We start from the raw sequence: 13057 nt of genomic DNA, 5'->3' as shown, positions 1-13057 counted from the left end.
AAAACATAAAAGCTATGTTTTAATGCCTAATTCAGGGTTGATTTTTATCGCTCAGAAAGCTGTTTTAGAGAAAAGTCTGAGGTTTTTAAGCCTGACATGAGACTGAAGTTGATTTTTAGTTTGCTCTGCCTCTGTTTGCAAGGGTTTCTGAAGGAAAATAACCATAGGAACAGCATACCTGCAGAGAAGCTCCACCAGCACATACTGTCCTTTTTGAACTTTTGCCTGGCCATGTTAGAATCTCTGTCTGCCAACCTACTGGCTAGAATTTGTTTGTGTGTGTATGGGGGGGGGGGGGGGGGGGGATGAAACTTTATCAACAGTGTGGGAGGTTAACAAAGTCTGAAGGATACGATGAGATTTGCAAGCTCAAATTTAGCTTTTAATTTGATGGCAGTACGAGTACCCTGGAGGCCCATGGGAGATGAGTGCGTGGTGGTGCTACAGACGTATCCCTGTAAGTCCCACCATCCCTGCATGGCATGCTCTTGCTTGTTTCATGGGAATTTCCATTCTGTGCAATAGAGCCAGCAGCTCAGCCTTTGCCTCAATATTCTCCATTGCTGTGATGACATTCATCTCCAAAGACATTGAACTCAACCATGGAGTTTTGGGTCACTTTATTGCAACAAAGAGGATTGTAAGGTCATCAATTTCAACTCAACCTGTTATGACTCAACAAAGGTCGTCACCTCTTAGGCTGCCTCCCCACCCCGAGAAAACAACAACAAAAAATTGCTCACGTTAGTATTTGTGAGAACCCATTCCCCCAACCAAGAGCAGGCCTCTGCTGTAAGGATGGAAACATGTGACAGGCGATTATGTCAGATGAAAAAAAAAAGTTTAAGGACCAATGGCTAGGATTTGAGAATACCTAGTAACTGTCACTTCTGAATGGAAGAAGAGGAAACAGAGAGTCCGGTGCAAAGAGAAGGTAATGTTAGTAAGAGGGTGTTTCTGTGCTGTTTTTGAATGGACAACCAAAGACAGGCAGTGACTCAGGAGCAGTAACCATGTATTTTACAAGCTCAGGAGGGTTTGAGAGTTAGACCAGATAAGAAGCTGTGGGGATCAGGGTAATTGGGAGAGGAAAAAAACTCAGGAGAGGTCCTCCAACTCCAGGTCCAAAAAAAGGAAGAGGTCAGGCAGAACGGCAGAACATGGCAGTTTCTGTTCATTCTGCTCAAGGGTGGAGTCAGACACTAGATCCACAGTTTTACTGATGGGTTTAAGGAGATTGGGTCGCAAAAAATGCTTTTGGGGTGTTTATTGATGGGTTCCAAGACTGTATGCATATTTGAATGACAAACTGTATCAGTGTTCTCTGTTGAACTTTTGACGTGTGCAATAATTTGTTTTGATTCATCTTATGCTTATTTGGCCATTTGTCACAGGGAATACATATTATATATCTATATAAAGAGAGAGAGAGAGAGAATATAGAATATATATATGTTTCTTTATTTTCTTGACTATGAAAATTGAAGGCTTCAAAACTGTGAATTAACACATGTGGAATTATATACATAACAGGAAAGTGTGAAACAACTGAAAATATGTCATATTCTAGGTTCTTCATAATAACCACCTTTTGCTTTGATTACTGCTTTGCACACTCTTGGCATTCTCTTGATGAGCTTCTAGAGGTAGACACCTGAAATGGTCTTCCAACAGTCTTGAAGGAGTTCCCAGAGATGCTCAGCACTTGTTAGGATTTATTCCAAATTGAAGGCATGCTGAACCAGCATGCTGAACGGAATCTTGCAGCGGCATGCTATTCCGTCCGGTTTGCGTTTAGTTGGAGTATCATTTATTTTTCAACAGGACAATGACCCCTCCGGGCTGTGTAAGGGCCATTTGACCAAGAAGGAGAGTGATGGGATGCTGCGCCAGATGACCTCCACAGTCACCGGACCTGAACCCAATAGAGATGGTTTGGGGTGAGCTGGACCGCAGAGTGAAGGGAAAAGGGCCAACAAGTGCTAAGCATTTCTGGGAACTCCTTCAAGACTGTTGGAAGACCATTTCAGGTGTCTACCTCTTGAAACTCATCAAGAGAATGCCAAGAGTGTGCAAAGCAGTAATCAAAGCAAAAGGTGGTGACTATGAAGAACCTAGAATATGACATATTTTCAGTTGTTTCACACTTTTTTGCTATGTATATAACTCCACATGTGTTAATTCACAGTTTTGATGCCTTAAGTGTGACTACAATTACATAGTCATGAAAATAAAGAAAACTCTTTGAATGAGAAGCTGTGTCCAAACTTTTGGTCTGTACTTTATATGTGTGTATAAATATACATACACACACACACACACATATATATATATATATATATATATATATATATATATATATATATATAAACCAAAGTTTGTTTAACACCACATGTTATTGGTTAGATGGAAGGGTATTGCTTTAATGTGCTGCTAGGATACCCCCTCCATAACACACACCCTTAAACCTTTATAGTGGTGGGACGTTTGTAAACTCCTAATTTGCTCCATGACACAACTTAGAGCCTGCTTGGTGGTTCGTGTTTGTTGCTCTGACAGAGGCTTCTTGCAGGCTTGCATCCTCGTGAAGCCACAGTAAAGCTCAAGATGATGAGCCTGGTTGGGATCTCACACAAGGATGGTGAGCAGCAAAGCTGTGAGGTGGTCTGTGAATAGCTGTCAGTATATGTAACTAATTGACATTGGAGGTCTGTACTAATGTGATTATGGTGGACCATATCCAAAAGACCAGGACCTGCCCAGATTCTCCTCAGAGTTCAGAGATTAAACATTATTTCATGATGTGCTGAGGATTCACCTGCTCACACCAGGCTTAAAGGTGATTCATCTGACCCATACACGACTGTATCATCAAATTATGGGTCACTAGATCAGATCAAAGGTTACACGGTAGGTCAAAGGTGAGCAGACCAAAAGTTAGTGGATACCCAGAGATGCATTCGAGTTTATCTGAAAGTGTCCTTCATCTAAGGTCAGGTTTAGCATCACAGTGTTGATTCTGTGCTACTCTGGATTGCCATGATGTGGATCTGCGTTCAGAGCTGTAGTGCAGTAAGAACAACTGAAAAACGAAAGCATCAGCTGATGTTTTTCACTTAAGTACCGTCTGCACACACAGCCACATCAGTATGTCAAGTCTCTGGATCCAGTTTTGATCATTCTCCCTGGTTTTATTGAATAAAACGTTTACAGGCTTTCACAACTCTTTTCCGGTCCTGACATCTCTAGTCCCAGTATCCCTTATGATGTCACAAGCTTCAGTATCAGGTGCTGCTGGCTGACAGGAAACATGGCTGATCAAGACCCCGTCCTTCTCTTGGTTAAGAAGTCAATTTTGTTTTTTTTCTACTCTGATTGTACTTTAACAGCGGGTTAAAATACAGAGGTTCTACAACGTCTAAGAGCTTGTTCTACACTGCATCACATTGTATCTGTGATGCTTTTTGGCCTGATTTTAAACTGAAATTATGTTTAAAAATGCTTTGTGTAGTTTATTCAGACGAATGGATGAAGAGACCGACACTTTATTCATACCTGGAGGGAAGTTCTTAAACTTCATTCCTATCAGGAGCTGCACAATTCACATACAAACTACATTTCTCTCGGTGGTGGAGGAGTGTTGGGTATGGGCATGGTCAGATTAGATGATAATTAATAACGGCACCCGCAGACTTGTTTTTCCATCATGCAGGCTGTGTCCTTAAAGAGTCTTTGAGACCCTTTTTGGTCCCAAAAAGCCTAGGGCAATTAGGTTCTAGTCTTCCTTTGATTTATGCAAAAAGCTTCTGAAGTTGTCATCCATTTTCCACACCAGTTGAAAGACCGCGAGCTCTCTGCCCGGTTGGGCAAGTACGACAAAGAGCATTTCATGAAGCTGCAACTGTCTCTCCGTCCTAAGTGTCCAGAGTGTCTCTCCACAAAGTTCCAACAGCTCACCTCTTCCTAAACATCTACAAAAAATGTGAATTGTAGTTTATCATTTCAGTATCTCCATCTTGCTTAGTTGAATGTGGCAAAAGTTGTAAACAGATCTGCAGTTTAGTATAAACTGTCAGACATTTTGGTTCAGGTCTGAAGGATTTACACAAGTATAGGCACAAAACTGACGTAGGTGATCAGTTCCAATGAGTTCAGCACCACAGACAGCAACAACAGATTTTTCATTTTTTCAACCCAAAAACCCTCAGCACCCCCACGTGCCTCCAAGGCACGTTAACGTTGAGAGTTGGGTCATCTGGACCCAACTAGACAGTGCGCTGAACCTTTTTTCTTCAATGATTTGTGATCTTCACTGGTGTCCATGGATTACATGAAATCTTCTCCACCTTTGTCCTGGTAGGGAGAACACATCAATGTAAGGGTGGGGTCATCTGGACCCCATAGGATAGCACAAGGGATATTCAAATATAAAGGCAGGAAAAGTGTTCGCCAACTTTAAAAACCCACTCCCACATTAAAATGGAACATGTAGAAGTAAAGACTGAAGATTTTTTAAGGGTCTGAGGAAAACTTGTGAGAGGAGCCATTTTCCTTAAACACTTGAATTTTGTATGAAACTATTAAGAACAACTGATGTTTAATGCTTCAGGAATATGTCCAAACCCAGTTTCCAAAGCAGAAGGCAGCAAAGCCACAAATCATAAATAGCTCATTTTCTTCCCTCTTGGAGGCAAGAAGGATGTTTGTTTTGGAACCTCCATCGCTGTTAACTATCAAAGCTCAAAAAGGGAGTTATTTGCTAAAATAAGGAAGAGATGAATCACCATGTACACATGGTTCTGGAGTTCTGGGTTCTGGAGTGTAGAATCAAACCATGTTTTGGGCTCACTCTATGACAGATGTCCTTATAAGGTCATAGGTTAAAATCGTTTTATTAGGTCAAGTTTATCCAGAACAAAAAAACGTTTAAGAATTCAGAAGTGAAGCTTTCATCTTCCTGCCTTTCAAGACAAAATTACCCCGAGAACAAGTGATAAAATGAACAAATAAAATGTTCCATCTGAAAAATATTTATCGTTTATATAAACACAGTTTGTACTAAAGTGACTGTTCACAAATTGTTTTTTTTATCAATCACATTTACACCTTTTCCTTAAGTTTGTTGAAGCATCAAGAAAAAATACATGGAAACCTCTTAACACTCAATTTGTGCATTTTCATGTTTGTCATTAAAATCCTCTTTAAACTATTAAAAAATGATGAATTTAGAGCAGAAATGGTGTTTTTGTGGCATCGTTTCAACATTTCATGTAGATTTCAGTCCTTCTGTTTGTTGTGAAGTGTGCTGATCAAGGCAAACATCTGCAGGCCATGAAGGGGCCACACCAAGGAACCTCAGCGTTTCTGTGTGCACTTGCTCATACACCCCGAGGGGGGAGGACAAGCACCCTCTGCAAGGAACGCTGCATGAAGAGCTGGCTGCTGAATGTTGAAGACGACGATGAAGGAACCTCAACACCTTTGAATTTGGACAAGAGGACTTTTGGGACAATCTCTCAATAAGGAACCAAACCATCAGAACCCTCAGAGACTTGGCTTTGCTGACCTTTGAACCCATCAAGCTGGAGCTGATCAACCATTGTGGGGTTGCCTAGGCGATGGGATGCTAAAACACAGCAAATGAAGCCAGAGTCTATGACTGACGATGCGTCTAAGTGTATGTTAAACGTGATGTTGCAGCTTTCACATCAGATTCAGCCTCTGCGTAGAGGGATGGGGAAGGAAGGTGACCTCTGTTCACGCTGGTGGAGAAGAGAAGTGAGAAAAAAGGAAACGTCCTCTGCTGCTGCAGTGAGGTCTTCACTTTCCCTCCCAGGCATCCTCCCTCTGCCTGGCAGCCATACGCTTCAGCTCTGCAATGGAAACACAAAGACGGATCGAGTCAGGAGCCCAGGACCGAGAACCCCTCTTCTCCTTCCAGAGGAGGAGCAGAGGAGCCCCATGGTTACCCCAAGGCAATGCTTCTCAAATAGTGGGGCGCGCAGTAGTAGCGGTTTTAGGCAAAGGTAATACGGGCAATTGCCCGGGGCGCAAATTTAACGGGGGGTGGGGGTGACAGCGGCTCAGTCCTTGGAATCAAATCTGCGCAACTATTGGTTTACTATTATCTGTTATATCAGAGTTTGTAACAGCCTGAAACTGCTCCTGTCTCCTGTCAAACGCGGTTCGCGTGTGTGAGAAGGAAAGGGGAGGGGTAGTGGGCTCAGACTGCGAGATGTAACAGCGCACGCGGAGCGCTAGATTGCGTAACACCAGGATCATTGCGTGCCTTTAGATTACTCAGCTCATTCTAATGTCATTCTTTATTAACCATTGTAGACATTTTGATGTGTCTTTATTTTCCATAAATGTATTCTTTGGCTGCCCGTTTAGTTGGTGTCAGTATTTGACAGAAACACAGCAGGTAATGCAGGAAAATAGTTGCGCTTTTTGAGCTCAATCTATCATTTAGGGAAAAAAATCAGCACAATGTTTTTTTTTACCTGTGTCTTCAGACTAAAAACATTAAATATATTGGTGTTGCTGTGTTAATGTTTCAGATCAATTTACATTTAATATTATTTATTGATTGAATTATTTTTCTCACCATCAAATGGTTCAGTTGGTGAAAATGTTTCTAGTTTAAATAAGTAATGACAGATTTTTTTATTTCAGGCACTTTAAGCTTTTTTCTGTTTTAGACTAGAACAGAGTTTCTGTGGCAAAATAAAGTTAATATTTGTTGAAAGTTGATTTATATTGCTTTTTTGTTTTGTTAATGTTAAAAGATACAATTGTAGGTATACTTACACAATTTTTATTGATACTAAACTATACATTGTCACCATGCGAGTGTGTGTGTGGGGTGGGGGGTTAGGGGGGCGCAAAACATTTTTTTTTTCCCTAGGGGGGGGGGGGGGCTTTGAAAAAAAATAATTAAGAAGCACTGCGCCAGGGTAAAATTGCACAAGGCACGTGCACATGCTCTTCACAGAGCATGCTCAGAACACGGAGTAGCCAGACAGAGTTTGCATATGTATTTAGGGCAGTGCTGAATCTCGGACTGGTGGTGCAGAGAGGAACACTCTGATGTTCCACCTTTCTACGGAATAAAAATGAAAACATCCCCCCCGTGTGGTGGAAAACGTGTGATGCAGCCAGTAAGGTCGTATCAGGAGGAAGCACACCCCTCCCCTCTAGACGTTATCATGGTTTCGCATCTTCACCAACATCTGAAGTTTTTATGTTAAATCGTCATTTTTAACTGGCTTTCAGGTGTTAGAAGGCTTTTTTTTAAATACTTTCTTTTGATGTTAACATTTAGCTTTTTGAGAATTTGTTTTTAGACACATGGTCTGCACCTTTGGCCTCCTGTAGCTTCCTCCTCTCCACTTCGCGCTGCTCTTTTGTCACGTTGCTTTTCACGCCCAGAGCGCCAATCACCAGCTGCCGGGCCAGAGCGGCACTCGTCTGAGGTCTCTCTTTGGGGGGGAGGAGGAAGTCTGAGGAAAACAGGTTGTAAAGAGAATCAAAACCTAATCAGGGAATACGAGGGGGAAAAGCTGTGTAAGCTGGTACCAGAGCATTCCCGGGCTTTGGCTTTGGTGGCAGGAGAGGACTTGTTGAGCGGTCTGACTTTCATCAGCTGATGTTTGGATCTCAGAGCTTCACGAGCTGAGGAGCAAACTACAATGAGGACGAGAGAAGTACTGTGATGTTGGCACCAAAGGCCGACTGACCTGCTACGGGGCTGGAGAAGAGGCCCAGAGCGTGGGTGTCATCAACCCACTTGATGTCAAAGCCCCCCCGCCTGAAACAGTCAGAAGAGAGGATCAGCTGGGACACATTGGAGGCTTTAGTCGACGTTGGGGGGTCCAGCCTGGAGGACCCCTCCCAGCTCTGCTGCTGCTCTGTCAGGCAGATGATGGACAGCAGCTGTTCCTGAACTTCTCTGAAGAACCATCTTTCTTGATTTGAACCACAGACTGTATGAGAGAACTGGACCGAGTGAGTGTGACGTCACCCATAGAAAACGGCATCTATGCTCCAGCAAAATGAAATCAATGCAGCAGAGGAGCTGGGCCATAGAAAAAATGAGACCGTTGATTTTTTTTCATTCCAAATGTTATTTTTGATTTGAATAGATTTTTCCACCTGCTTTAACTTTCCTTAACAAAATAGCTCGATAGCACGTAGCATAATAGTATCGTAGCATCAGTGCCTGACAACACTGCTGTCAACAAATCAACACTTTTCATTCAACTTTGTGTTGCTGCTGTTAGTCCAACAGCTTTATCCTCCAGTTCTTTCTGGATCCTGGTAGAAATCCTCACATGTTCGGCTGCTTCATCAGCTTAAACTGAAGTTACAAGGAGGCAACTAGAAGCAGTTTTGGGGGTGGGGGTTTTTTCTTCTGGCGAGTGTGCTGGTGTATTTTTCAGCCTTGTGGAAGTAGCTTCTCTCTGCTCAGAAGAATCTGTCAGTCAAACCTTTCGAATGTTATACATGGGAGCGGGGGGGCATGTCACACTCTTATTGAGGCATCTGATTGGTCAGTTCACAACTTGAATAACTGGCACAACAGAAAAAAACAGGAAACAAAAGAAGATGTTTGAAAAAAAGGTAACAGAGCAAGAACAGTTATTCTGACAAATAGAATGAGTAATTGCCGATTATTTCTAAATAGAAGTCTGAGATTTCCGCTTCTTGGAACCAGTGGGGAGGGGTCACTCAGTCCAATTCTCATGTGATGTTTGTGAGGAATGACACTCTGACCTCAGATCGGCCTCCGTCTGAGCAGCTTTTAGGACTAGCTGTTAGAAAAGGTTTCTGTCTGTTTGAAGCATACGTACTGGGAACACTGGAACAACTTGAGGAGATCTTCTGTCTTGAAGTCAGCAGGAAAGTCGTAGATCTCCACAATATGAGAGAGCTCATCTTCTCTGAGGTCCACATCCTCTTCAAACTCTCTGTCCATGCGGTAATAGTCAAACTGGGGGTCCTGGATGGACTTCTTCTTCCTCCCCTCCTTTACCGCCAGCTGCACAGGCAAATGAGACGAGATTGGAAAAGCAGCAGCAACAAAGATCAACAGTGGAACGCTTGTCTGTTGGTGTTAAATCCTCCTCAGTGCCGCCCTCCTCTCAGGTCTCCACATCCCTCTCACATCTATTACTGCAACTCTACAGCTGCGGATCTGTTACACAAATGCACAAAACTTTATATCGAAATTCTGGAAATGTCATAAAACACAATTACACTGTTTCCATAAATCATTATTATGGGAATAAACACAAACCAATTCATGCAATAAGTTATTGAAAAACACGGCGACGGTTGTGAGTAATACTTTGATTTACAGCAGATGCATTAAAATTCCTGCCACGGCATCAGGGCTCATCTACCAAAGGAGACGTTGGCGTCTTATTCAGCCCACGGAGCGGCAAGCTCCTTACACGTGGCCACGGATTAAGCAATTTTGGGAAATTGTGGTTAGTCAGTAGCTGTGGCTCCAACAGTTTGAAATGACACGCTGAATTTCTGATGAGCTGTGTGATGCTGTGGGACCTCTGGTGGCGCCCGCCGCGCAGTGCCACCACGGCAGCCGGTTGTTGGTCACGTGACTAAAAAAAGTGTTTCCATTGCAGTTTGTGAAATGTGTCCATTTCTCAAAAAACACCTCATCTAAGTGCGAAAAACTATTTTTTTGATAAATATATGTGGGGTTTTTTTTTATTATTGTGTTTCCGTAAAGGTCAACTTATTATTGCAAATCCAATTGCGCAATTTCATAGTCAAAGGAAATGCGGCTTATGATCTTCCTCAAAAAGTCCAGAATCAACTCCTGTGAGTAAATCATCAGAAAAATCTCCACTGTTCAAATTCCTTCTGTGCTTTAACCTCTTCTCCCCTCCATACTTATCTCACCGTCATTTCCACCCGACGTGACAGATCCTCATCCACTCCTCACTGTGGGAGTGGGTTTTTAAAGTTGGCGAACACTTTCCTGCCTTTATATTTGAATATCCCTCGTGCTATCCTATGGGGTCCAGATGACCCCACCCTCACATTGACGTGTTCTCCCCATTTCATGCATTTATTTCTGTCAGTCTGCTTCCACACTTTGGACCTCGCTCTCATCAAACATCTCAGACGCTCATCGTAGTTTTAAGTTGAACCTCATCTGTTAAGGACGGTCCATTTGTTTTTCATTTAATCTGGTTTGCTAAAGACAAATGTTTTTTTAAAGACCCACTCAGATGAAATTGGTGTTTTTGGTGCTTTTAATTTTTTCCTGCAACAATTTTCTCATGATGGACACATAAAAAGAAAATTAAGCTTAAAATTGGGTTTCTGAGTATTCTTTTATTCAAGTTGTTGTGAATCAGGAGCAGATCAAAAATGATGTTTCAAAAAGAGCTTGTTTATTACATAGAAAATATGCTGGGGGGGGGGGCACAAGCTTTCTTCTCGGCTCCATTCTGATGCATCCAAAAATGGTCATGGCCAAAAGTTTTGAGAATAACACGAATATTAGTTTTCACAAAGTTTGCTGCTAAACTGCTTTTAGACATCTGTTTCAGTTGTTTCTGTGTTGTACTAAAATATCAATGGGATTAAGATCTGGGGGGTTTCCCGGCCATGGACTCAAAATTTCAACGTTTTGGTCCCCGAGTTCTCACTTTTCCCTGATGGCACGGTGCGCCGTCCTGCTGGAAAATGCATCGTTTGTCACCAAACTGTTGTTGGATTGTTGGAAGAAGAAGACATAGGCTCAATATCTAGACTAGATGGCCCTAAGCTTCTTAAGTTTGATGACAAAAAGCATAAGTGATAGGTTTCAGTCCAAAGAGCTCCTGTGGCCCCTCCTCAGCGGAGTTGGGTCCCTTGGCTCCACTTTTAAAACAATCTGTGTCAAACCTGAGTTTTAAAATGAACAGTGATTTTAAACATGACTGCCAAATGAGCTCAGTGGTAAAATCAAGTTTCTTTTATTTGAGACAGTTGGTTATGGTGAAAACCCTTTTTACCAAAACAACATTTAGAGACAGTAATCCATGCTTTCCAACGGGTCCAGAACGCTGCTGCTCGGGTTCTGGTCGGGGCGCGCAAGAGGGACCACATCACCCCCATCCTGGCTACCCTTCACTGGCAGCCTGTGAAGGTTAAAGTTCATTTTAAGATACTTTGATTTGTTTGCAAATCTTTAAACACTCATGCACCGTCGTACCTCTCTGAGCTTCTCGGTCCCTACACCCCGACCCGGTGCCTCAGGTCTGCTGATCAGCTTCTCCTGGAGGAACCGAGGTCCAGGAGGAAGCTCAGGGGGGCACGAGCGTTTTCAGTCTGGGACGCATTACCACTGAGCATTCGGCAGGCATCCTCGCTGTTCGTTTTTAAGAAACTTCTCAAAACCCGTTTTTAGCGCAGGCCTTGAACGCAGCATGAGACTCTGCTCTGCTGGTGTGTTTGACTGTTTATTGCTTTGCTTTTCTGTGCTGTTTTTACACTTTTATGTCACTTAATTATACTTTTTATCTTTAATTGTTTTAACCATTCAGCTGCTGTTTTTATGGTTTTTGAGCTTTTAATGTACTGCACCTTGTTTGACTGCAGTCATTTTAAGACATAAAACCTAAACTCAATACTGCTCACCATTTATACTGCAATGGAAATGTTAGGTTGGGGGTGTGAGGGGCGTTAAACTAGTGGCACGGGGCGTAAACAAATAGTTTAGGAAGTGGGGACAGGTTTGCTTCGCGCCAACAGTCTCGCAACTTGGTGGCAAATTTCGGATGAACTTTTACCGCTCTGCAGAAAACAAATCCAAGAAAACAACACAGGGTTTTTTTTTTCACCAAAAATGGCAGAAGACCACTGGGAACCCTTTTAAATAGATCCAAAGATGATCAGAGTGAGACTTTTATGCTGTTTTTGCTTGTGTGTCACTGGGTTTATGCACAGGAACAAGCGACCGGACTTTAATAGTAGTTCAGCTTTAGCACATGTTTTTCTTGACTACATTTAAAAGTTTCTGTTCTGAAGAACATAAAGGTCTTTAATACTTTCCCCTGTACTTTCTGATTATTTTTTTCCTTTCTTGTGTGAAAATTATTTTAATTTGGTCCCATCGTTTGTTTGTTTTTTCTGTATTATAAAGCTAATCATGGCAAGTTTAATTTCCTTTGTGTACATTAGTTGCATTTTTTTTCCAACAGTTTGAATTGATTTTTTTCCCTGTCAAACAACCTGACAGTTTCTGAAGGCGTGTGTGTTCTTTTGCTTTCTATGTTTCATCATCATGTGAATTACAATGCGGGAAAAGATTCAGCAGATCTTCCAGCCTCCCCTCCCTCCCTCCCTCCCCTGGAGCTCACCTCCTCCATCAGGTAGGGGTCCAGGCAGTCCCCCTCGTCGTTGAACAGGGTGTCCCAGCTCTCGGTTTCCTCGGCCTGGCCGTCTGCCCGCTGCTCCTCCGGGTCCGGTACCCGCTCTGCCTCTTCCACCGCGGCATGCTGGGCGTCCTGGTGGTGTTCCTCCTCAGCAGGAGCCGCTTCGGGCTCCGCTTGCTGCTCAGGCTCAGCCGCCGCAGCCTTGTCCTTCCTGTTTCTGGCGTTTTTCCGCGCCTTGTCCGAGTAGCGCGGCCTGGCCTTGGGTCTGCGCTCCTCTTGAGCGTTGTCTTTAGCGGCGGGACCCCGGTGTTTGGGGACGCGCTGGGTCTGGCTGCTTCCTTCAGACTGAGAGCTGGGTGGAGGCGCAGGCTGGGCGGCGCGTTCTTCCATGGATGAAATGCTAGTAGAACATCTGCATAGGAAACACAGTCAAGGCGATGCTAGCTAAACAAGTTAACTGCTTTGCTCTCCTAAAAATTCGTCATCATTCATCACACATGAGTGTTTATGAAGACCACGGATACATATTGCATCAAAACACAAATTATCCATGTAATAAACCCCGTGGATATTTAAAATGTTTCGTACCTGAGTTATATTTTCATTCTCGAGCTCTGTAGACAGATTCTCTTCGCGTCACCAACGAAGAACCCGGCTTACCGCGA

General features: G+C 43.1%; 1 protein-coding gene across 2 annotated transcripts; it reads right to left on the bottom strand.

Annotated features, from left to right (window-relative positions):
* Positions 1-4876: 4876 nt before the first annotated feature.
* Positions 4877-12782, bottom strand: r3hcc1l (R3H domain and coiled-coil containing 1-like). Of its 2 annotated transcripts, none has more exons than XM_023959553.2 (6): positions 12378-12782; positions 8853-9040; positions 7740-7810; positions 7579-7686; positions 7362-7502; positions 4877-5873 (listed from the first exon to the last, which is right to left on the bottom strand). In XM_023959553.2, the coding sequence occupies exons 1-6, from the start codon at positions 12780-12782 to the stop codon at positions 5821-5823; spliced, it is 966 nt and encodes a 321-aa protein (XP_023815321.1). In that variant the 3' UTR covers positions 4877-5820. The 2 variants fall into 2 exon arrangements, with proteins under 2 accessions (XP_023815321.1, XP_023815324.1); XM_023959556.2 differs by having other exon boundaries at positions 7579-7674.
* Between the last annotated feature and the right edge of the window lie 275 nt (positions 12783-13057).

The sequence above is a fragment of the Oryzias latipes genome, chromosome 1, assembly GCF_053564925.1.
Source record: "Oryzias latipes strain Hd-rR chromosome 1, Olatipes_Hd-rR_3.1".
Taxonomy (NCBI): domain Eukaryota; kingdom Metazoa; phylum Chordata; class Actinopteri; order Beloniformes; family Adrianichthyidae; genus Oryzias; species Oryzias latipes.
The sequence above is the reverse complement of the archived record's forward strand: the minus strand, read 5'-3'. Positions and strand labels throughout refer to the sequence as shown.

Bases quoted from the DNA above. Each gene is read 5' to 3' on its own strand.
- r3hcc1l (XM_023959553.2), bottom strand. From the start codon at position 12,782: ATGGAAGAACGCGCCGCCCAGCCTGCGCCTCCACCCAGCTCTCAGTCT. The intron at 7,811-8,852 runs GTACGTATGCTT...TGACTGTTTCAG, and splicing joins AAGTTGTTCCAGTGTTCCCA to GCGGGGGGGCTTTGACATCA. The intron at 7,687-7,739 runs GTCAGTCGGCCT...TCCTCATTGTAG, and splicing joins CTTCTCCAGCCCCGTAGCAG to TTTGCTCCTCAGCTCGTGAA.